This window comes from Choloepus didactylus, chromosome 7 (assembly GCF_015220235.1).
Source record: "Choloepus didactylus isolate mChoDid1 chromosome 7, mChoDid1.pri, whole genome shotgun sequence".
Taxonomy (NCBI): domain Eukaryota; kingdom Metazoa; phylum Chordata; class Mammalia; order Pilosa; family Megalonychidae; genus Choloepus; species Choloepus didactylus.
In genome coordinates, this window is record NC_051313.1 from 120,632,191 (window position 1) to 120,653,801 (window position 21,611).

General features: G+C 48.8%; 1 protein-coding gene across 4 annotated transcripts; it reads left to right on the forward strand.

Moving 5' to 3' along the window:
- Window positions 1–4,413: 4,413 nt before the first annotated feature.
- On the forward strand, window positions 4,414–21,058 carry POU5F1 (POU class 5 homeobox 1). 4 transcript variants are annotated; one of them, XM_037843155.1, is made up of 7 exons: window positions 11,331–11,597; window positions 12,339–12,461; window positions 13,077–13,160; window positions 19,410–19,530; window positions 19,785–19,926; window positions 20,244–20,405; window positions 20,535–21,058. In XM_037843155.1, exons 5-7 carry the CDS (start codon window positions 19,858–19,860, stop codon window positions 20,799–20,801), a joined length of 498 nt encoding a protein of 165 aa, XP_037699083.1. In that variant the 5' UTR covers window positions 11,331–11,597; window positions 12,339–12,461; window positions 13,077–13,160; window positions 19,410–19,530; window positions 19,785–19,857; the 3' UTR covers window positions 20,802–21,058. The 4 variants fall into 4 exon arrangements, with proteins under 4 accessions (XP_037699084.1, XP_037699083.1, XP_037699082.1 ...); XM_037843154.1 differs by having other exon boundaries at window positions 19,796–19,926; XM_037843156.1 differs by lacking the exons at window positions 11,331–11,597; window positions 13,077–13,160 and adding an exon at window positions 4,414–4,568 and having other exon boundaries at window positions 19,796–19,926.
- The last annotated feature ends 553 nt before the right edge of the window (window positions 21,059–21,611 follow it).

Here is a 21,611-nt window from a genome sequence, read left to right on the forward strand (position 1 = left end):
TCTTATAAATCTCTATTCTTTTTTCCTGCTAGAACCACTTCATAATAAACTTTGTGAAACAAATTCACAGGAATTAAGCAAAAAATACAAATACAAATAGAAAGCAGTTGTCCAATGTGAGGAAAGCTGCTGAGGTGTAAAGGAAGACGAGGACACAGTCGTCTCCATTAGACCCTGCAACAGTGAGGATGTTAGTGACCTTGAACCATTTTTCTGGAAGCAGTTTGAGCTGAAGCCAGAATGGAGTGGCTACAAGCCTGAAAGGAGGATGAGGCGTTGTTGACAGCCGGGGCAAATAAGCCTTAGGTGTCAAAAGCTGGGGGTGGGGTCGGCAGGACTAGGGGATAGGGCTGGATACTGAGCATTCTTCTTTAGGTCCAAAGCTTAGAGAAAGAGAATTAACATTTATTTAGCTTTTTACACAATCTTTGGAGAAATCTTCTGAAGTAGGTTTTACAAACTGAGGAATGAATTCCTTCAGCAGCTCCAGGGCCTTTCCTAGAAATTAAGTACTTTGCCCTGCCTGGTTTCTGAATACAAAAGTGAATAATGTGAAATTCCTGGAGCCTGGACCTCACAATCTGGGCATAATTCTCGATAATGTGTGAAAAATCAGTAAGTTTTGCCCTCTGGAAGGATTTAAAAAAAAAAAAAGAAAAAGAAAAGTTATTTGTTAGAATTCTATTTGCAATACCTGCAGCTGACAAAAGACTTGAATCCAGAATATATAATCAATTTCAATGATTCATTAATAAAAAGACAATAAAAGCAGTAAGCATAAGACTTAAACAGGTACTTTAAGAAAGGGATATGTGAGTGGTCAACCCACATACGAAAAAGTTTCCAACGTCATTTAGTCATCAGGGAAAAACATAAAGTAAAATCACAGTGAGAAATCACTATACACCTTAGAATGGCTAAAATTAAAAAAAAGATTAATAACTCTAAATATTGGGAAGGATGTGGAGCAACCAGAACTCTCATTCATTGCCTGAAGTGATATAAAATGGAGCAACCACTTTGGAAATCATTTTTGCATCTTCTCATAAAGTTAAACAAGTACTCTAAGACTAACATACCCCTTGCTATGTATTTACTCAAGAGAAATGAAGATACATGTCCATGAAAATCTTGTACAAGAATGTTATGGTTGCTTATTCGTAATGGCCCCAAACTGGGAAAACCTCAAATGTCCAAAAATTGTGGTACAATCATATAATGGAATACTACTCAGCAATAAAAAGGAACGAACTACTGATACATGCGGCTACATGGATGAATCACACAGACATTAGGTCAAATGCAAAAAGTCAGACACAAACGAAGCCACACTGTATGACTGCATTTATATGAAGTTTTAGCACATGCAAAACTCTGCTATGGTGAGAATCATAGATCAGTGTTTGCTTGGTGAGGGGGAGGGGCAGACTATAAAGGGACAGAGGGAACGTTCAAGAGCAATGGAAATGTTATCTTGAGAGGGGTTTAGAGTATATGGCTGAATATATTTATCAAAATACAACTGACACCCTCAAGATCTATTCATTTCACTAAATGCAAATTGTACCTCATTTTAAAAATGAGATAATTGGAGGGCAAGAGAGATGTATGAAGACGTCCACCACAGTGTTGTAAAAGTAAAAGCTGGAAACAACCCAAAATCTGTCAATAAGGGGCAGGTTAAGTAAATAAGAATATAATGGAATTCTCCATTTTCGTAGCTTTTTTTTTTAGACTGTAATTTGGTGCTTTTGTGTATCTTTTTAAACATTTGCCTATCTCCCTTCAACAGTAGACTCCTTTAACATAGGAGCTCTCCCAAGGATGGATGCTTTGATAGTCTTAAAATCAAACATACTGCCCTATTATTCCTATAAATATATGAATAATTTATTTTTAAGCTTTGGAACTTTATTTGTACACCTACAGAGCATTCCCTTTCATTCTATCAAATACCATTTGCATAGGGCTGAGGTCCCAGAGTTGAGAGCTTTTGCAGGAGGGATCCATAAAGAGTGGCGTGCAACATCTGCCTAGCAGCCCAACTGGACCAGAAGGAAAAGAAGCAGAAAGAGCTTAAGGCTCTGACATCTGGCACCTCTACATTTTGTTTAAGAAGAAAGAGGACATGCACCATTCAACCACACCGTAATGACACAAGACCATATATAACTTCAAGCTGATGTTCTGTGACCTATAGGATTTCTGAAGAGACAGATCAATGTGAACCTGAGGAGGCATTAAGAGTTTTGTGGGAGAGGGCAACTGTACAGGGAAAAGAGTTCACTTCTTTGTAGCATATACTATTGTCAGGAACTGTATATTATTATCTGCTTTAATCTTCACAGTGCCTCTCTGACGAGGAACATCCCCATTTTAGAGATCTTTAAACTAGAAGTCAAGAGTTTAAGTAATCGGTCCACGGAATCACCAAGGAGCAAAGTCGGATCGACTCACCAAGGACAGCCTACCTCCATGTCTGTCCCACCTCAGGACTCCAAAGAAGGGGAAGACTCCAATGGGTCATGAGATTATTGGGGAAAGTGTGTTCCAGCACAAACTGGGTCTGCCCTCAAGCCATGGAAAAACCCTTGTTCCCTCTATTCCCACAAGCTGTCCTCCAAGAATGAAACAGTCACCTCTGATTCACCATCTGTCTCCTGGGGTCTCGGCCTTTTCCACCATTTACTCCTCCCCATACCATTCATTAACATAACAATTAGTTGAGTGCCTGATTATGTGCCAAGAACTGTGCTTGCCTCTGGGGACAAGAAAATGAGTAAGACAGCCCCTGCCCTCAAGGAGTTTACTTTCTAGGCAGAAACAAAGACCCTTGAGCAGATTGTGTTAATTTAGATGTCATCCCTGTCAGCGGAGGAGGACAGGGGTAGCTCAGGGAAGGAGACCTGGATGGAGCTGACACATAGGATATGGCAGTTTCCAGAACTCTCCTTATTGGGATTCAAGTCAGGACACAGGTAAAGAATGCCTTTGTGACTGAATTCCCCTCCTTCTCCTTGTGAGGTAAGCCAGCTCATTCCGGAACAAGGCAGACAGGTGGGGTGAAGGAGGCTGTCCCCTGTCCCCAAGGACATTGGCCCGAAACACTCAGGCTCACCACCTGGGTTCCACCACTGTCCAGCCAGACTTCTCCTAGGTCCAGCCTTCTTCCGAACCTCCTACCCCCCTCGACTGCATTCCCTGGTGCCCACCGTGGATCACATGACCCCAGCCAGCCTCGGAGACAGACATGCAAGCCAACACTGGCCTTTATTAATTAATAGGACAGCTGGAGTCTCCTTGAGGCAGAGGGAAGCTTTATGCTTCAGCCTCATTAAAAAGTTTAAATATAAATCCAAATAGCCTGCAGACTTGTGAAACATTACTCGATTGATTAGCCATAACATCTAGGGCTGATAAAGACACAGGGAAAGGAACATTCTCACGTGTTGCTGTTGTGTTTTCCATTGTTTGTGAATATAATCTGACAATATTAATGAAAATGCCCATAACCCCTGCCTTCACAATCCACGGTGGGGAACATCTCCTATAAAATTAAGACATTCAAGCCAAGAATATGTAAAGATGTTTATTGCAGTTTTATTTGTAGTGTCAAATTAGAAACAACCCAAATGTCTATCAAGATTGGAAAGACTGGACAAATGGTGATACATCCATACTGTTATGCAGTTAATAAAAAGAGTTTAACCTGTACATATGGATGGATGTTTATGAGTTTCAGAGTAATTTGAATACTATTATCTTGTCTTTGTGCTAGCAAAAAATAAAACCCTCAGATACGCAGTTATCCATCTTACTGCTATTAGAGAACCGCGTGGAGGGTACCCAGCAGGCTGCCAACAGGGCTCCCTTACTTCCTGGTGGTGGAAACAGAGGGTGCTGGGCAGTTTGCTCATTTTTCCCTTATACATATTTGGATTGCTCGCCTGTAAAAATAAGCATGTATTACTTTTGTAATTTGAAGTTTAGATATATCAAAAGGTTGCATATGGGAACTCTGAATTTTACATATTTTATGCATATTTCTGTAAATCTACAATTTTACTAATAAAAAATTAAAATATGTCTAGTAAAGAAGATATGTATTAATAAAAATTTTTAAAAAGCTTCAATAATCCTGAGACTTCGAGAGGAATTGAGGGCAAGCCAACTGTTAGAACGTCCAACATAAAAGCAGATTCTTTTAAACCTAACCTTTAATTGGGGGAGGGGGATCTGAACCTAAAGGCACTCAATCCCAAAAGCAACAAACACAGAATCCCAAACTCACGAGTGGACCGTCCGCAGAGGAAGCCTAGATCCCGTCTCTGACCAGATTTAGTTCAATGGGATTCAAGGAAAATGGAAAGTCCCGCCTCTCAAGCAGCTGCGACCCAATGGGAGCCTCCCTGGACGCGACACTCCGGGTCCGCGCGGGCGGGAAGCTGGGCCCGTGGTCTCCTGGGCCCGTGGTCTGGGCGAGATGCGCCACCCCCGGCCGGGCCTCCCATCCCCTCTCGTCCTGCTGCTGTCCTTGCTGGGTGCGGCTCGTTCCGGAAGCCAGACCCGTGAGTGCGGGAGACCCAGAGTGCCGGGCCCTACTGCACCTTCCAGCCCCGCTGGTCCCCCAGCCTCGCAGCGAGGGGCGTACACTCCAAGGAAACAGACCCGATGCCTTCCCGCTCACACGTGGTCTCTGAGTTGCGGGGAGGGGGGTGGGCTCATTTGGGTGGACCCCCTGCTCCCCATCCAAACTCTCCCCCCACTTCACGAAATCCAGACTGTGCGCTTAGAACCCCTTTGAGACTGCTTCCTGGAGCCCAGGAAGTCTGAGAGAAGGCCAGGAGTGGGGGTGGGGTTGGGGTTTCCTCTGAGCTGTTTGCTCTCATAAGAAGATTGCCCTAAATCCTCTCCCCTACATTTAAACCTTAAACTTAACCCTACAGTTAATTCTGCACCAGGGCAAGAGATGAACAGAAAAAGTGACTTTTATATCAAATTGATTTTTGCAATGCCAACTTATTGATCAATTACTTCATGCTTGGCATAGGGGATGCAAAGATGAAGAATGTGTCTGATCATAAGGGGTGTCCAGTCGGGTAAAAGAAAACTGTTGAGCAGATTAGTGCAATAGAATGTTATAGATGCAATTGCATTAGAATATTTAGGATCTTGGAGCATCCCAAAGGAGGGTATGTGACACAGAGAGGAGGTGATCGACATTTAACGTCAGAAGATAAGCAGGGTCTTGCGTAGACAAATCAGGGGGGAAAGGACATTCCAGGAAACTGGAGCAGCCAGAGTGGGGAGTAGTTTTCTGGGAACCACAGGTAGATCTGAAAAGCAGAATCAGCACATTGATTGTTATAGTTCTCATCTCTATTACTTGTTTTCTGGGCATCTACCGACACTTAACTGTGGAAGCTCAATCTTGCCCCTACGTGGTAGGTCATATTTTTATTTGGTTACAGATGAGAAAGGGGGGCTCAGAAGTTAAGTAATTTCCCTAAGTTCACACCACTGCTATGTTGGTGACAGGGGATATCGATCCAGTTCTTTCTGATTCCAAACCCTAAGCAGCTTCCTGTTTACCACATGAGCCAGGCCAAGAAATTGACTTTTTTAAGGCAGTGGAAGGGTCTTATTGAAGGATGTCAGACAGGGCAATAAAATGATCCGATTTGCCTTTGGGAAAGATCTCTTAGGTAGAAGGTGTGGAGAGCCTTGAGGGAAGTGAGAAGGAGAGGTCTTGGAGAAGACCAGAGAAAGGTGAGTTTCTCTGGGAAATACTTGTAGAATGAGCAGAGCGGAGGGTGCAGGAAACCCTGTAGCCACCGCTCAGGCCGGGGAGCTAGCTGAGGAGGCTGACAAGAGCAGGCAGAGAGCTCCCAAGCCGGAGAGTGACAAGAGGAAGAGAAACCCAGAGTCATGAGTCATAGGCTACTGGCCTGTGAGGCCAAGTCAGATAAGGGCTCAAAAGATGGCAATTAGGAAGTGGCTGATGACTTCCCTGGACCAGTATCATGCTGAGGTGGGGCCACAAGTAAGGTTTGAATGAGGCATTTGTTTACTAAGTGAATAAAATAAGTTGGAAATCAGTAGAATCTTATTTTTGTTTTAAAAAGCTTTACTGTATTCATGAAAAATAACTGGAAGAACATCATGCTGACAACGGGGTGGTTATCCTTGCAGGGCTGCGGGGGGGGGCAGAGTTGGAGGAGCTATCGCTTTCTTGGTTAGGTAATTCTGGGATAGTTAATGTTTTTCTGTTAACATATATGACCTAAAATTCTCCCTTTTAACCACATTGAAATATGTAATTCAGTGCTGTTAATTACATTCACAATGTTGTGCCACCATCACCACCATCCATTACCAAAACTTTTTCGTCATCTCAAATAGAAACATTAAACATGGGAATAGGCAATAGGGAATTAAGGGTTAGACTGTTATTTTTTATCAGAAAAAAATTCAATCAAATAAATTATTTTAATATTAAAAGTGAGCCGGGGCTAAGGAAGCACAGAAGACCAATTTATTCTAAGAGCTTCTTTAGGAAGAGGAGTGGGTCTAAAAGGAGATATTTCTGAAAAGGAGCTTGCTTTGCTTGTTTAAAAATAGGTTCGTTTAAAAATACCTGTTAGGTGCTTTTTTTTTGCATTACCACTAATCTTCTGAGATATGTCCTCATTTTATACATGAGGAAGTGAGGCTTAGAGAAATTAACACTGTGTTCAAGTTACTACATCTGATAAGAGTCATCTGAGGTGCTTGTTAAAAATGCAGACTCCTGGGCCCCACCAAACCCTCAGAGCCAGGCTCCCCAGAGGAGAGGCCTGGGAAGCAAATTGCCCAGGTGATTCTTAGGCTCTGGCAAGCTTGGGAGACACTGGATGTTGGAGGTACTGGATGATCCTGCCTCCCAGGAGTTGATATTCTGGAGAGGATTTCCCTTCTGGATAGAGGGGTGTAAGGAAGGGATCAAAGGGAGGCCAGAGGGATTAGCTTTGAATGGGAAATAGGACTGACAGCTGCCTCTGAAATCAGAGGGGAAAGTGAAGGAAGTACAGGCAAAGATGAATGTATAGGGGTTGTAGGGCGTATCATTAGCCCACAATTCTCTAAAGTCAGAGAAGGGGTGCTACAGTGCAGTAAGTAGTGGTGGCTTGAGATGAAGGGTGAGAGCTTAGCATAGCTTGTGTGGGTAGCAGAAGGGAGGAAGGGGGCTTCCTGCAAGAGTGGACAGTCTCAGGAAGGCGATAGGTCTGGAACATGGGATGGCACAAGGAGTACAGAGATGCTCAAACAGTCGATTAAAAGCTGGGAGTGGTGGGAGGTGAGGGTGGGGCGGTCAGCCTTTGAGGGGCCTTGGTTAGCCTGCCCTAAGGAGCTTGGAAGTCTTCCTGAGGCCTAAAGGGAATCTCAGAGGAGCAGCAGAGTGGTATGCAGTCAGATATGTGTTCTAAGAGAGGTCACACTGATGGTGTCAAGGTGGACAGATGAAAAATGGTTAAGTCTGGAAGTGGGGAGACCAGTTTGTCTCTGGCTGTCATCCAAGTGAGTCATGCAGCAATCCAGGATAAATACCCGGATAAAGCACTTGCTGATTGTTTGAGAATATTCAGCTCTGTTCTAGAATATGAAAAAGCAAATGGGATGCTTGGAAATCATGAGAAGTGTTATGCATGAGAATTGAGAATGTTAGTGCTTGATAAATAAGTAGACATATTTGTGTGAACACAGAAAGAAAGGGATAGAAGGACCAAATAGGCACTAAATATTCATGGTACCCTGAGTGTACATGAGGCATGTGAGGCCCTCAATATTCATGAGGTCTTAATTCAACCATCCTTTACTGGCACCTGCTGTGGCACCATGTGTCCTCCGCCTTAGAAAAACATAGCTGCTCACCAGGCTCACTTGCAGGAGACGGTGCCCCTTCCTCCCTCCTATTGAGCAAGTGTCTGTTTTGGCCCTAGCCCCCTTCTGTCTGTCACATCTTCTTGCTCCAACCCCGACTCTGGTCCCCGTAACCCCACTCAGTGGGAAGCCTGTGGCAGAGGCAGGGCAGGTGCACACTGCCTAACCCAGAACTCAGGCACTGTGATCCCCCCTGGCTCGTACCCTATCCTGAGTGTGTCACCCTACCCCAATTTCTTTCTACTTGCACCTCACTGTGTGTTTTAAGTTTATTTAATATACCAGGTAATTTGAGCATCTTCATTTGGTCTGTGAGCATTTCTGTTCCGTGACCTCTGGGGAGGTTTCACGGTTCTGTACCAGGAAGCCACTTCCCACAGCACAACCCAGTTCTGGCTTGAGTAACTGGGCCCATTGAATGGTGATGCCACCCATCAGGTATATAGGCTGAGGGAGGGGCAGGTTGCTCCATGGTGAGGACACAGAGGATATGCTCAGTTTTGGATGTGTTGAATTTGAGGTGATGTGGGACCTTAGGTCAAGATGCTCAAGAGATGGCTGGATATACTGATGTGAAGTGCAGAGAAGGACTGGAGTTGGATTTAGAGATTGGAAGTCATTACTATTTAAAACAATGAGCCCGGGTGACAGCCTGTGGGGAGAAGTGTTTCCTTTCCGGTTGTCTGTTCTCCATCCCTCTACCCCCTCCTTTGGTGCCCTAAAAAATAGTGATGCAGCCTTACCTTCTTATGGGGAGCCTTGTGGGATCGCCTCCCAGGCAAGACTCCTATTAGGGATAACCCTTTCCCACCATTTCTTCTTCCCTCAGCAACACACTCTCTGTGCTATGACTTCATTGCTTTTTCTCAGCCCAGCCCTGGACAAGCCCCTTATGAGGTTTCAGGCTACTTGGATGACCAGCCTTTCTTATGGTGCTGCAAGGAGGGCAGGTGGGCAGAGCCCCGGGCATCCTGGTCCGAGGCCAGGGACCCAGGGGCTTGAAAGAAGCTGATTCTCAGACTGAAGGCCAGAGCCCAGCACCTTGTCATCATTCTAAGGAGCATCATGGAGCTGAACAACCAGAGCCAAGGTGATTGGGGTGGGGGTGGGGGTTGGGAGGAGGCAGAGGAGGAGGGGTGGAACTCAGTAGGGGCCTAAGGATGTGGAGCTGTGCATTCATTTATTCATCAACCCATGTTAATTAAGTTCTGTGCCAGGCCCTGTGCTAGATACTCTAGATAAGACATTCTGAGATCTGATATTATCTCTGCTTTCTGTCTCAGGGATTTCATCCTTGACTTCAAACCCTAGAAATATTTATGTACCCAATAGTGCCAAAAGGGCTGGATATTAGATGTCGGAAAGAGTAGGACATAAGTACAAGACCCTCACTCTCTCCCCCAACCAAGGGATAGAACTAGAGAATTCTCCATTGTCACTAACTTCCTAAGCCTTCTGTTTTCATTTCCTAGGCTGCTCAAGCAAATACCATGCAATGGTTCAGTTTCAACAATGGGAATTTGTTTGCTTACAGTTTTGAAGTTAAGAGAAGGTCCAAATCAAGGCATCATCAAGGTGATGCTTTCTCCCCGAAGACTGAGGAGTTCTGGGGCTGGCTGCCAGTGATCCTTGGTCCTTAAATTGTCACATGGCAAGGCACACATGCTAGCATCTCCTGGTTTCTCCCTTCTTTTCTGGTTATCTTGATGTTCAGCTTCTGGCTGCTCCCACTGTGGCTAGCTCTCTCTCTCTCTCTCTCTCTCTCTCTCTCTCTCTCTCTCTGAATTTCATTCTCTTATAAAGGACTCCAGTAATAGGATTAAGACCCATCCTGATTGGGTGGGTCATACCTCAACTGAAGTAACCTCATCAAAAGGTCCTCCTTAAAATGGGTTCACACCCACAAAAATGGATTAGATTTTTTTTTTTTTTTCCAAGCAGAAAGAGCTTTAATACACAGAATTTGGTGCTTACAAAATCATTGGGACTTAGAGTTTCCAGGTAATAGTGGGCTGGGTTACCTTGAATAAGACCTCCTACTAAAAACGATGAAAGATGCTAGATAAAACATTAAGACCAACAAACTAAAGGCCAGTTTCTGGATGAACACCTGTAACTGGAGAGTTAAGAGTAATGTCTGAAAATGTAAGGGCATTTGCCATCCTCACACAAAGGGTTTAGGAATGGATTAGATTTAAAACATATTTTTCTTGGGTATGTACGTTCCAAACCATCACACCCTCATTTAGGTGAAAAAAGTCTTTCCAACTTTTTTGAACCCAGAGACTAGGAAACACCTGGCTTTTTTCTGACCTATTCATCTCCCCACCTCCACCAGTAGTTGTAGGAACCTTGGCAATCTAGTCAGGGTCCTGTTAGAAGTAAATTTACAAACTACATCTTTTTTCTTTCATCTAGCAAACATATGAATGCCTAGTAAGTGCTGCTCATTGTGCTATTACCAATAATAAAACTACAATAGTGGCCACTAGTTTTTTTATTTTTACTTATTTTTATTTTTTATTAGAGCAATTGTAGGTTTACAGAAATATCATGCAGAAAGTACAAAGTTCCCATATACCCCCTCACATGCACAGTTTTCCCTATTATTAATATTTTGCATTAGTGTGGTACCTTTGTTACAATTAACAAAACAATATTATTATAATTGTGCTATTAACTTTAGCACACTGTTTACTTTGTGTTGTACAGTTCTATGGGTGTGTGTGTGTGTGTGTGGCATCTTATAAACAACCTAAAATTTCCCTTTTTTTAATTTACATACACAAAATTGTACCTCCATCACTGTCATCCATTGCCAAAATTTTTCCCTTACTCCAAATAGAAGCTCCATATCAATTAAGCAGCAGCCACTTGTTCTTGAGTTCTTACTGGCAGATTTTAACACTGACATGCATTATTTCATTTGATTTGTACTTGTGAGTTGTGGATTATTATCTCCAGTTCCCAGATGAGGAAAACCAGCGTGAGAGAGATGCAGTGAATTTGCCTTGGGCACAGAGCCAGTGGGTGGCATTTAGATCTGGGTGTAAACATCACGCTGTGTTGGGCACAGGAACATGGGTCCCTGCCTTCCAGGAGGGTGCAGCCAGGGGTGGGGGTGGGGGTGCATATAACCAGCAAGGATACAGTGTTGTCAGTAGCCACAATTGTGGCCTGAACAAGGCAGGCTGAGAACACAGGAAAGATACTAGCTGCAGGGGCAGAGGGTGGGGCACAGCCTGAGTTTGCCAGGATGTGCAAGACAGAGAAGGTATGTCTTGGAGAATGAATTCCAGGCTAGAAAGGGAATTCCAGGCATTTGGAGAGGTGGTGGGAGTGGAGGTGGAGGGGGCCACTGTTTTGCTCTTCTGTGACTTTGGAATTCTGGGGCTTGGGCATTTCAGAGGCACACACCCTCCAGACCACAGTGGTCTGTGAGTTGCTGGGGAACCAGAGCAGCCGGGGACACTGGCGATACAACTATGATGGCCAGGACTTCCTTCTGGGCACACTCGAGTCCTTCAACTCCAGCAAAAGCGGGCCAGAAAAAAGCAGAAATGCAGCTGGGGAGAAGGTCAAGGAGCAATCCTTCCTGGCCAGGAGCTGCATCTACTCTCTCTGGAAATACCTGGAAGCTGGGGTGGAGCCACAGCCTCCAATAATAAGTGTGACAGGTGCGGACTGATGAGCGCAGGAAGGTGGAGGGGCTGAGGGCACGGGGGTGGGGGGGTGATGGCGGAGCAGGCAGCCAGCCTCAGAAACTCCCTTTCAGACCTGTGTCCCGTGTGACCACGGTCGTGTGGCCGAGCAGCCTGGCCATTCTGCCTCCTCTCTCACGTACCTGGTCAGCCCTTCCTCTACTTGGTGTTCAGGTTCTGACCCAGGGCTCAGCACCCAGCGGCACTCGGGGCAGGTATGGCTGACAGTCACCATGGAATGCAGTGGGAATGGGGGCTGGGTAGGAGCCCTGGCCCTGGTGTGGAGGACGCTGTTTGGCAAGACCAGAGGCAGGGAATCTCCAGGTCTGAGAGGGTCTCTCAGGTCTCCTTTGCAACTCCTTTCCTTGTCCCACTTGGATGTGATTTCCTACACAGCCCCTGGAGGGGAGCCCCCGCTGCCATGCTGGGCTTGGCTTCTATTCTCCAGTGGTCGAGCTAATGTCACTGAGGGAAGGGCTGCCCCTGAACCCCAAGTCCCTGGGCCTCAGGCCACCCAACCCCAATGGGATGGTACCAATCAGCACCAGTTGTCCTCTGAGGTCCTTTGAGGTGAGCTCCTGCCTGGGACCGCAGGCCAGTTTGGATCTCGGCAGGATCTGAGAGGAGCAGCCAGGGTGGCACAGGAAGAGGGGAGGAGGCGGGGGGAGGCCAGTCCTGGGCTGGTCTGTCAGGGGCCCACATTCTCTCACCTTTCAGAGCCTCTCAGATCTAAGTACCCCCCAGTCTGGATCTTCTGTGGGTTCCTGGCTTCGGCCATGGTCATCGTGGGAGCCGCAGGTACCTTCCTCTGGAAGAAGTGGAAGACGGGCAGGACAGCAGGTATGTTCAGAACTTCAGAGCTAGATGCGACCTCAAGGATCATCTGGCATCCCTCTCGAGGATGCCATGGCCCCCAGAGAAGCCATTTAGAGAAGATCCTCCCCAGCACCACACACACACACACATACATGCACACCAGCACATGCATTGTTTGTATTTTCCATATAAGTTTTGCCTCCTTTATCTCCTGAAGTGTGTTTCTTGTAACCTCCCAATTAAATCAAAACTGGGCGCCCTAACTCTCATACACGTCTTGATCAAACTTGAGAGAGAAACCTGCTGGAGGTGGGATGTGGGGAGGACCCATGCCAACATTTCACAGAGTCTCTCCTCTCCTACCCCTCCAATACCAATTTCTCTTCACAGGTGTGCAGAGAGAAATCTATATTCCCATGTCAAGTATGTGGGAAGGGTAGATGGGAGGGGAGATGGGAATGGTACACCAACTTCACCTCCAAGTTAGAAGGAAATTTGGAGTTCATTTAGTCGGGTCCTCATTGTTAGGTGAGGAAACTGAAGCACAGAAGTGGGGAGGTACCACTAGCTGGGGAAATCAGAGCCAGGGCCTAGAACCCTGGTCTAGTAATTCAGTTCATTCCTGACCCCTTCTCCCAGCTCCACCCCCGCCTCGGCCCCCTAAGGCCCAACCTCTTTGTCTCCCTGTAGACCACAGCCAGCCAGCTGACTCCTGTATTTAAGGTAAGTGTCTGAGTTTGGGGAAAGATGCAGGCCTGGAAGGAGAAGTCAGAGGCGGGGAGGATGTTGGTCTACAGTCAGCAATGGGATATGTGTAAATTGAGCTGAAGGGAGATAATTTCTCAAGGTGGTCAAGGCTGAACCTTTCTCTTCTCAGCCTTCCTTTCCTTCCCTTTCTTCTGCTTTTGTATTGACAGACCCAGACATCAAAATAAGTGGTTTTCTGCCCTGGTCTAGAGCAAGACTCCAATGGTGTCCATTTGAGCCCTTCTAACTGGTTTTCCTGACCAACAGCAACCCCACTTGCCAGTGGGGGGGATGGCAGGGCTGACAGCAGCAGGGCCCCCCATTGCACCTCCTTGCAGCCATGCCAGCCAGCCACCTTTGGGTGGGGGGAGAGGGAGCCCTCTCTTCCCCTCCCTGGGTCTCCTCCCAGCTGTGGTCTGCAACCAGAGACTTGGATTTGTCTCTGTGAAGGGCCTTGACATTGCACTGTAATAAAGATGTATGTGGAAAGTTAGTGAGCCCAGTCCTGAGTTGGTTTTCGGGCCTTGAGGTTTTTTAGGAGCTAGGTCTGATTACTGTCCTCCAGGCCCAACAGGGAATCCCCCACGGCACCAAGGAGGCTCAAGGGGGGAGGTGGCTTCGCTTCAGTCAAGGCCCTTCTGGCGGGTTTGGAAGGCGGAGGGGAGCTTGTCTCAGCCTCAGGTTGGCCCAGAGCTCCCCCACTAGGACTCCAGATGCATTCAGTTTGCCGTTAAGGTTGCTGATGAGACTTCAGGCATGTACTGGGCTGGCCTGGCTCAGCTTTCTGGCCTTGGGCCATCTGGGGAGTCACCCAGGCACCCATGCCTCCTCTGCCTGGCCCTCCACCCCCGGATGTGCCTCTTGCCCAAAGTGGACACATACCACATAAAGCATCTACAAATTATCTAAAAAACAAGAGGATGGTGTTGAGTGAGGAAACTGGGGAAGGGGTTTTTGGGGCCACTGGGAAGACAAAGGCAGCTGGGACTCTGGGCGGGCAAGGGAGCTGTGTTCCTGGGAGCCTAGAGGGGAGCAAGCTGAGAGGCATTGGGGATTTCAGCTGCGTCCTGGGCCTGCCCCTCCCCCTCCTCCGGAGACTGTCGTCTTGGCAGACAGCGGACAGATGCATGACAAAGGTGCCCTGATGGCTCTGTCCTGGGGGGGTGAGGAGATGATGGGGAGGGGCCCTCCAGTTCCAAAGCTCTCCACCCCCTCCAGGCCCCTTAATCTACCTGCTGTTTGGATTGAGTGGTTTAAAGGTGAACCCAAAACCAATCCACTGTCCTCCAGGTCTTGGCACACACTTATGGAAAATACTGAAACACATGTATACAGTTAGTTGCCCGCAAGGTATACACAGATGGGCACATGAACTTGGCTAAGACTGACACACACTCAAAGGGAAAAAAAATTAAAACAGGCTCAAAAGACTCACTGATAGCACCCGGGTGAAGAGAGCTGACGGCCTGCTCACAGTCGGAGGTTCCCCAGCCAGGGCACCCAGCCTTCCAGAAGCCAGCAGACAGCCCCAGAGAGCCTGAGCACATGGCCTGAGATGTCCCCATTGAGCAGAAGCCAGTGTCCCCAGGCTGTGGGGAGATCAGGTCCACGGCCTCTGGAGCTCCCTAATTCACCCTGGGGCCTCCGTTTAGGGCAGGTTTTGGGAGCAGACAGACAAACACCCCTCAAAGACAGGCACACTGAGGGCTATTCTCTTGCAAAAGGAACTAGGCCCAGAAAAACAGACCCGGAGGGAGCGTTTAGGGCAGGCTTCCTGCATCCCTTCCCCAAATCACTCCTGGCCTCTCTGCACCTTTTTGCAGCCCCCCAAAACAAAGCGCAGCCTGTGGCCTGGGGGCGGGGTAGATGATGGGGCCGGACGCCTGAGTCTGCCTGAGGAAGGGAGAGCAGGATACCTGGGTCCTGGCGGGGGGCCCTCAGTGCCTGTATGAGGAGGCACTGTCTTTGAGGGGAATTGGGGAAGGGGTTGCTGGAGCTCCTTTTAGCCACTCTGAGGGGGATTCTGTGTGAGGGGGTGGGGGCTGGGGGACCGCGGGGTCCGGAAGCTGTCCTCAGGGGAGCCATCCAGGCCCATTCAGGGGTTGTTTAGGGTTAGAGCTGCCCCCTCTGGGGACCGGGATTGTCCAGCCTAGGCCATTGTCCTGCCCCCTTCCCCCAGTTCCTCCCAGGCTGCTTTGAACTTGAAGCCAGATAGTTTTCTTCTGCCTCCTCCCTCCTTGGCTTTCCCCACCCAGGGCCTAGGGCTGGAGGCTTGAGCTCTGGAGGTGGGGGAGGGAGAACAGACCCACGGTATTAGATTCTCAGTTCCCTGCAGGCAAGCAAGGGGCCTGGTGTGTGGGTTCCACCATGGAGGGGGTCCTGGTTCTTCTGTCTAGACCAAGGTGGGGAAACCCAGGCCTAGTCCAGGGTCTTGTCCAGGGAAGGAGAAGTAGGTGTCAATCCTTAAATCTTAGGCGAAGAGACTTGAGCCAAAGACTGGAGGTGTGGGACAGGTGGTGGAGTGGAGGACATGAGCTGGACAGGAACAGTGCGCTAAATTCCACTCAAGATGGGAATTTAGTAAGACTGGGTTTGAGGGTGCTGGGTAACTGGATCTGGTCTGTAATCCGAGCGGGAATGCCTAGATTTCCGTATAGACAGTGTTGTGGGGGACAGAGGAGACTGGCTGCCCACCGTTAATTGAGGGGTAGTCCCCACAGTACTTGGCACATATGTATTCAGTAAATGAGTTGAGAGTGTGGCTGGGCTCCCATGAGGGGACAGTGCGGGGGGTCTTTGGGGAAGGGTTCAGGCCCCTGGGTTCCTAAAGAATGTGGAGGTATCATGGGGTTCCCAGACAGCTCTGAGATGCGCGGACCCAAGGGACGGCCCGGCAGCCAGCCTGTTGGGAATTGGGACTTGGGGGTCCTGCACCAAGCTCCCTAGGGTCCGGTGGGGTGCCTGGTTGTATCTCCCTTCCACCTACACCACCACCCCTAATTGGCAAACACCCTTCACCTCAGTTTCTCCCACCCCCCACCTCCCTTTCCTCCACCCATCCAGGGGGCGGGGCCAGAGGTCAAAGCTGGTGGGTGGGATTGGGGAGGGAGAGAGGTATTGAGCTGTAACCCTCAGAGAGCCCTCATTCCACCAGGCCCCCGGCTCGGGGCGCCTTCGTTCCCCATGGCGGGACACCTGGCTTCGGACTTCACCTTCTCGCCCCCTCCGGGCGGTGGAGGCGAAGGGCCAGGAGGGCCTGAGCCGGGCTGGATTGACCCCCGGTCCTGGGTGAACTTCCAAGGCCCTCCAAGTGGGCCAGGAGTCGGGCCGGGGGTTGCACCAGGCGCTGAGGTGTGGGGGATTCCCCCTTGCCCCCCGCCGTATGAGCTCTGTGGAGGGATGGCGTTCTGTGGGCCTCAGGTTGGAGCGGGGCTAGTGCCCCAAGGCTGCCTGGAGAACCCTCAGCCCGAGGGTGAGGTGGGGGCTGGGGTTGAGAGCAACTCCGAGGGGGCCTCCCCCGAGCCCCGCGCGGTCCCCCCTGGTGCTGTGAAGCTGGAAAAGGAGAAGCTGGAGCAAAACCCCGAGGAGGCGAGTGAGCTGTGACGGGGAGGTGGCTGGGATGGCTGGGGTGGCAACGGGAGGGGCAAGTGGTTGCTTGCTGCTGCTTGGGCCTGGAACCCCAAAGCGGAGCCGACAGGGGCACACTGCCCAGGGCAGAGAATGTCTGACTATGGAGGTAGGCCTGGGAGGCAGGGTCTAGGTGGGGCAAGAACCCAGAATTCGGAGAGAACCTGGGGTGAGGGTAGGGGCGGCCTGGGGAAGTCGGAAGCTGGCACTGGTTGGGCCTTGTTCCTGACCCGGCCCCTTGTCAAGGTCTGTCGTTTCCTCATCTGACCAGGCTCAGGTCAGTCATTAACAGCCCAGCACCTGGCCCATGCTTGGGGTTTGAGCCCCTTCTCCCACCCTGTAACCCTTCTTGAAAATGTGAGCCTTATCAGGGTCTTGTGGCCTTAGGGCTAAGCGTGGCCCGAGGGTAACGCCAGCAGAGAGTGCTTATCCCAGGCTTATTGTTGTGTAGGTCTAGGGTGTGACTGGTTTCTGATAGAAGCCCTTGTTTGGGCTGTGTGGAATTGCGTTTTACCCGGAGTCAAGTTTAGCTTGTCTTCCCTCTACGTCTGCCTTGGGGCCACTGAATCACCGTTGTGCAAAGCGCATTCCCTCGCGGCCCCTTCTACAGGCCTGAAAGTACTCAATTTTGATCGAGTTCAGCCTCGATTCCTTAGGTGATGAAAAAGAAAGTGGTGGAAGGGTTTGCTGAGGGATTGAAACCTTCTGTTGCAGCCCTGCTGGGGGGACCATTAAAGATGTGTTCCCATCCTCTGAAAAGACAAGTACAAGCAATTAGAGATCAAGTACTAAGCCTGTAGACCTCGCTGAAGGAGGTGTGAGTGGTTTCAGCCACGACAGAGTAGCCCTAGAGCCTTGGTGGGAGGTGACTGCCGCGCCTTGAATGATAATGGCTGCCAATTGTGCTCCCCGTCATAAGTGCCTGGCTGCGTGCCCAGTTTATACATCATTATCTCATTAATGGTCGCAAAATCTTGTAGGGATGTACTATTAGCTTATTTCATGGGTCTTAGCTCCTAAGTGGTGAAGCAAGAATTTGAACTGGGACTTAACCCTTATTCCAAAACCCCAAAACAGAATTTGGAAAGGCAGAGAAGGGGACATCTGAGGGCATTTGTGGGTTTGGGTCCCTGGCAGAGCAGAAGTTGTGAATGGAAATCACCTTCAAAACATTTCCCCTAAGAATTCCGGCATGGTTTTCTTTCCTCACTGGCGGCTCCTCCTTGGCGTCCTTGGCTGGCTTGTCTTCGTTGAGGTGCCCCAGGTCTGAGTTCTTCCTCTCATCTACCCTCGAGGCTTTAAATACCACCTTTTCTATCTCCAGCCCTTAGAGCTCCCTGAATGGCTCCACCCCATCACACAGTTGATTAAGACCAAAATCATTCATCCTGTATTTCTTTCACATCCCACGTCTAATCTACCCAATCCGTTGGAAATGCCTGTGTACCTTTGAATTACATTCTGAGTCATGCACTTTTTTTTTACCACCATCTGGGTCCTGACCACTGCAGTAGCCTCCCTAATTATACCCTTGCCTCCTCCTCATAGTCTACTGCCAACACATCCACTCCTGAAAACCCTTCAGTGGCTCCCATTTCACTCTGAGGAGCAAAACAGTTACCACGGCACTGACAGCATCTGCCCTGACCCCCTGCTCAGCCCTCGGACCTCATCAGCTCCTACCCCCCTTCCCTTTCCTCAGTCCACTCACTCTGCTCCACTCACACTGGCCTTGCTCCTACCAAGCCCACCTGGCACAGTCCCACCTCACGACCTTTCCGCTGGCCTTTCTGTCTAGAATATTCTTTCTCCAGGTACCAAGCTGGCTCTTTCCCTTTGCTCAAATATCCTGACCAGCTTACATAAACTGTCACCTGTTTTACTCTGTTCATCCCCTACTCTGCTTCACTAATTTTTTTTGTCTACTTTTTGTGCCTGGCTTATAGAAGGTGCTCAGTAAATCTGTTGAATTAATGAGGATGCCTCTATTGGAAAATGATAGGGTAAAAATGAGGGATAATCAGATTTTTTCAAAAATCAAGGATCGGCTATATATACAGAGCACTTTATTCTTACCTGACTTCTATTACTTTGTGTAGTGTATTTGTATCTGTGCATACCTGTGTCAGTTCACAGAAACCTCCATATATAAGCTGGGGAGGGGATATTGGATTTAGAATCAGGCATGGTGCTCTTTATTTCTCTAGTCCCAAAACTCAAACTGGGGGTGGGAGGGGAGAGGTAATATCTGAATCAAAAGGCTTTTTTGAGTATTAAATGTGCTAACTGGTGGGAACTCGCATTCTAACCTGACCAGGGCTCTCCATGAGGCCACCTTTCGTATCCCAGTACTTTCATATCTCAGTACCTGGCCTGAGGCTGTGCATCCGCGGGTTTCTGGGGGAAAGAGCAACAAATGAGTGAATGACAATTGTAAATAGGTTACTTCTAAATGGTGACAGGTAGCAGAGATGCATCCCCAGACCATTCCTTGAGGACCTATTCAGATTCTCGGACTCCCCCACCCCCACCCCAAATGGGGAGGGCCACTGAGAGCTTGTGTGTTCTCATGAGTTCTCTGCCTTTTTCTTACCACAGTCTCAAGACATCAAAGCGCTACAGAAAGAACTCGAACAATTTGCCAAGCTCCTGAAGCAGAAGAGGATCACCCTGGGGTATACCCAGGCTGATGTGGGGCTCACCCTGGGGGTTCTCTTTGGTGGGTCCCCCTTGGCATATTCCAACCCACAGGGACAATGGGAGTAAACTTGGAACCAAGGGCATGAGGGTGTTTTGGAGCCAGAGTTCTGTCCCCAACCAGGAGGAGGGAGAGGAAAGAGGAAGTGGGGATGGGGTGGGATACTTGGACCTCTGAGGAGTGTGGAACCCTAATGTAGGATATCTTGCAACCACGGTGGGTCTTGGGGTTTCAAGGGCCCTGGATGCTGCCTTACCTTGCTTCTCTTTAAACTGGCCTACCCCAGGGAAGGTTTTTAGCCAGACGACCATCTGCCGTTTTGAGGCTCTGCAGCTGAGTTTCAAGAACATGTGCAAGCTGCGGCCCCTATTGCAGAAGTGGGTGGAGGAAGCTGACAACAATGAAAATCTTCAGGAGGTGAGGGTGGGAGGGGGCGGTGTGCATGCACAGGGACCTGTGCTGGCTTGGCTCGATTTCCAATGCTTCCATCCTTTGGTTACTCTTCTTTTCGAGCAACAGTTCTCAGCGGGATGGAATGTAATCCCTCAGGTTTGCTGGCAGCTTTACTGGACCTTCCAGGACCTTCCTTTTTTATACTACCTGTCTCTGGTGTCACGTCAGTCAATGCCCCCTTAGCGATTTGCTCCCCTAATACTGGCTTGTTGGTGCCGTTGCTTAGCAGGTACGAAGCCTGCCCTCCCATCTCTCTTGGAATCCCTTCCTCACCTGTCTAGATATGCAAAACGGAGACCCTCCTGCAGCAGGCCAGAAAGAGAAAGCGGACAAGCATTGAGAACCGAGTGAGAGGCAACCTGGAGAACATGTTCCTGCAGTGCCCGAAACCCACGCTGCAGCAGATCAGCCACATCGCCCAGCAGCTCGGGCTGGAGAAGGATGTGAGTGCCCCTCCCAGTCACTGCACCCTTTTTTCTCCCTAGCTCTTGGGTGAAGTGATCAAGCAAAGCCAGGCCTACTCTCCTGGAGCCTATGAGCTAATGTCACTCTCCCTTTTGTCATCCACCCAGGTGGTCCGAGTGTGGTTCTGTAACAGGCGCCAGAAGGGCAAGCGATCCAGCAGTGACTATACACAACGGGAGGAATTTGAGGCTGCTGGGTCTCCTTTCCCAGGGGGACCAGTGTCCTTTCCTCTGCCACCAGGACCCCATTTTGGTACCCCAGGCTATGGGGGCCCTCACTTCACTACTCTGTACTCCTCTGTCCCTTTCCCTGAGGGTGAAGCCTTTCCCTCTGTCCAGGTTGCCAATCTGGGCTCTCCCATGCATTCAAATTGAGGTGCCTGACCTCACTCCTGACCAGGAGTGGGGGGCAGAGGAAAAGGGAAAAACTGGGGAAATGGGACCCTGGGGTTTATAACCAGGGCTTTTGGGATTAAGTCCTAAATTCACTAAGGAAAGAATTGGGAACACAAAGGGTGGGGTTAGGGAGATTTTGGGGAAACTGGTTGGAGGGAAGGTGAAGTTCAACGATGCTCTTGATTATCATGTAATCTCACATCACTCATCACTTTGTTCTTAAATAAAGAATCATGGGACACAGTAGATACTTTTGACTCTGGTTTCTTCTCATTCAGTTACTAAAGGAGTTGATAGAGGATCCAATGCTAGATATTAACTGCTCTCATACTCAAATGCCCCTGGAAATCAAGGTGCCATATAAGTTGCTAAAGGTCATACAATATCAGTGGGAGAACTGGGATTGCAACCTCTTATTTGTAGATGGCTCTTAGACATGGAGTCCTTGAGAAATTTATGAGTTGAATGCCTTTACTTGTGCCCACAGAAGCAGGTTCCATAACCCCCATTACCTATTAGGAGTTGGCTTTTTAGCCTTCCTCACTGTACAATCCTCAGCAGCTGTATACTAAGAAGTCAGGTCCTTGGGTGCTCATTTCTGCTGATAACTCCAACCAGAAACCCCACCTTATGCCTTCTTGATGCAGGGTCCATTCTTTTCCACTTAAGGTTTTTGTCTGCCCTGTCCAAAAGTGAATCTCCGAATTGCCGTGTTTAGTCCTGGCACTGCCACTTGCTATGGATAGGTGCCTTTCAGTAGGGATAGTAGGGGATGGACTAGCAGTTTGC

What these genes read in the sequence shown, in the direction of transcription:
- POU5F1 (XM_037843157.1), top strand. Translation starts at nt 16,368, where the DNA reads ATGGCGGGACACCTGGCTTCGGACTTCACCTTCTCGCCCCCTCCGGGC. An exon ending in ACAATGAAAATCTTCAGGAG is followed by an intron (nt 19,927 to 20,243) that starts GTGAGGGTGGGA and finishes TCACCTGTCTAG; the next exon opens with ATATGCAAAACGGAGACCCT. An exon ending in AGCTCGGGCTGGAGAAGGAT is followed by an intron (nt 20,406 to 20,534) that starts GTGAGTGCCCCT and finishes TCATCCACCCAG; the next exon opens with GTGGTCCGAGTGTGGTTCTG.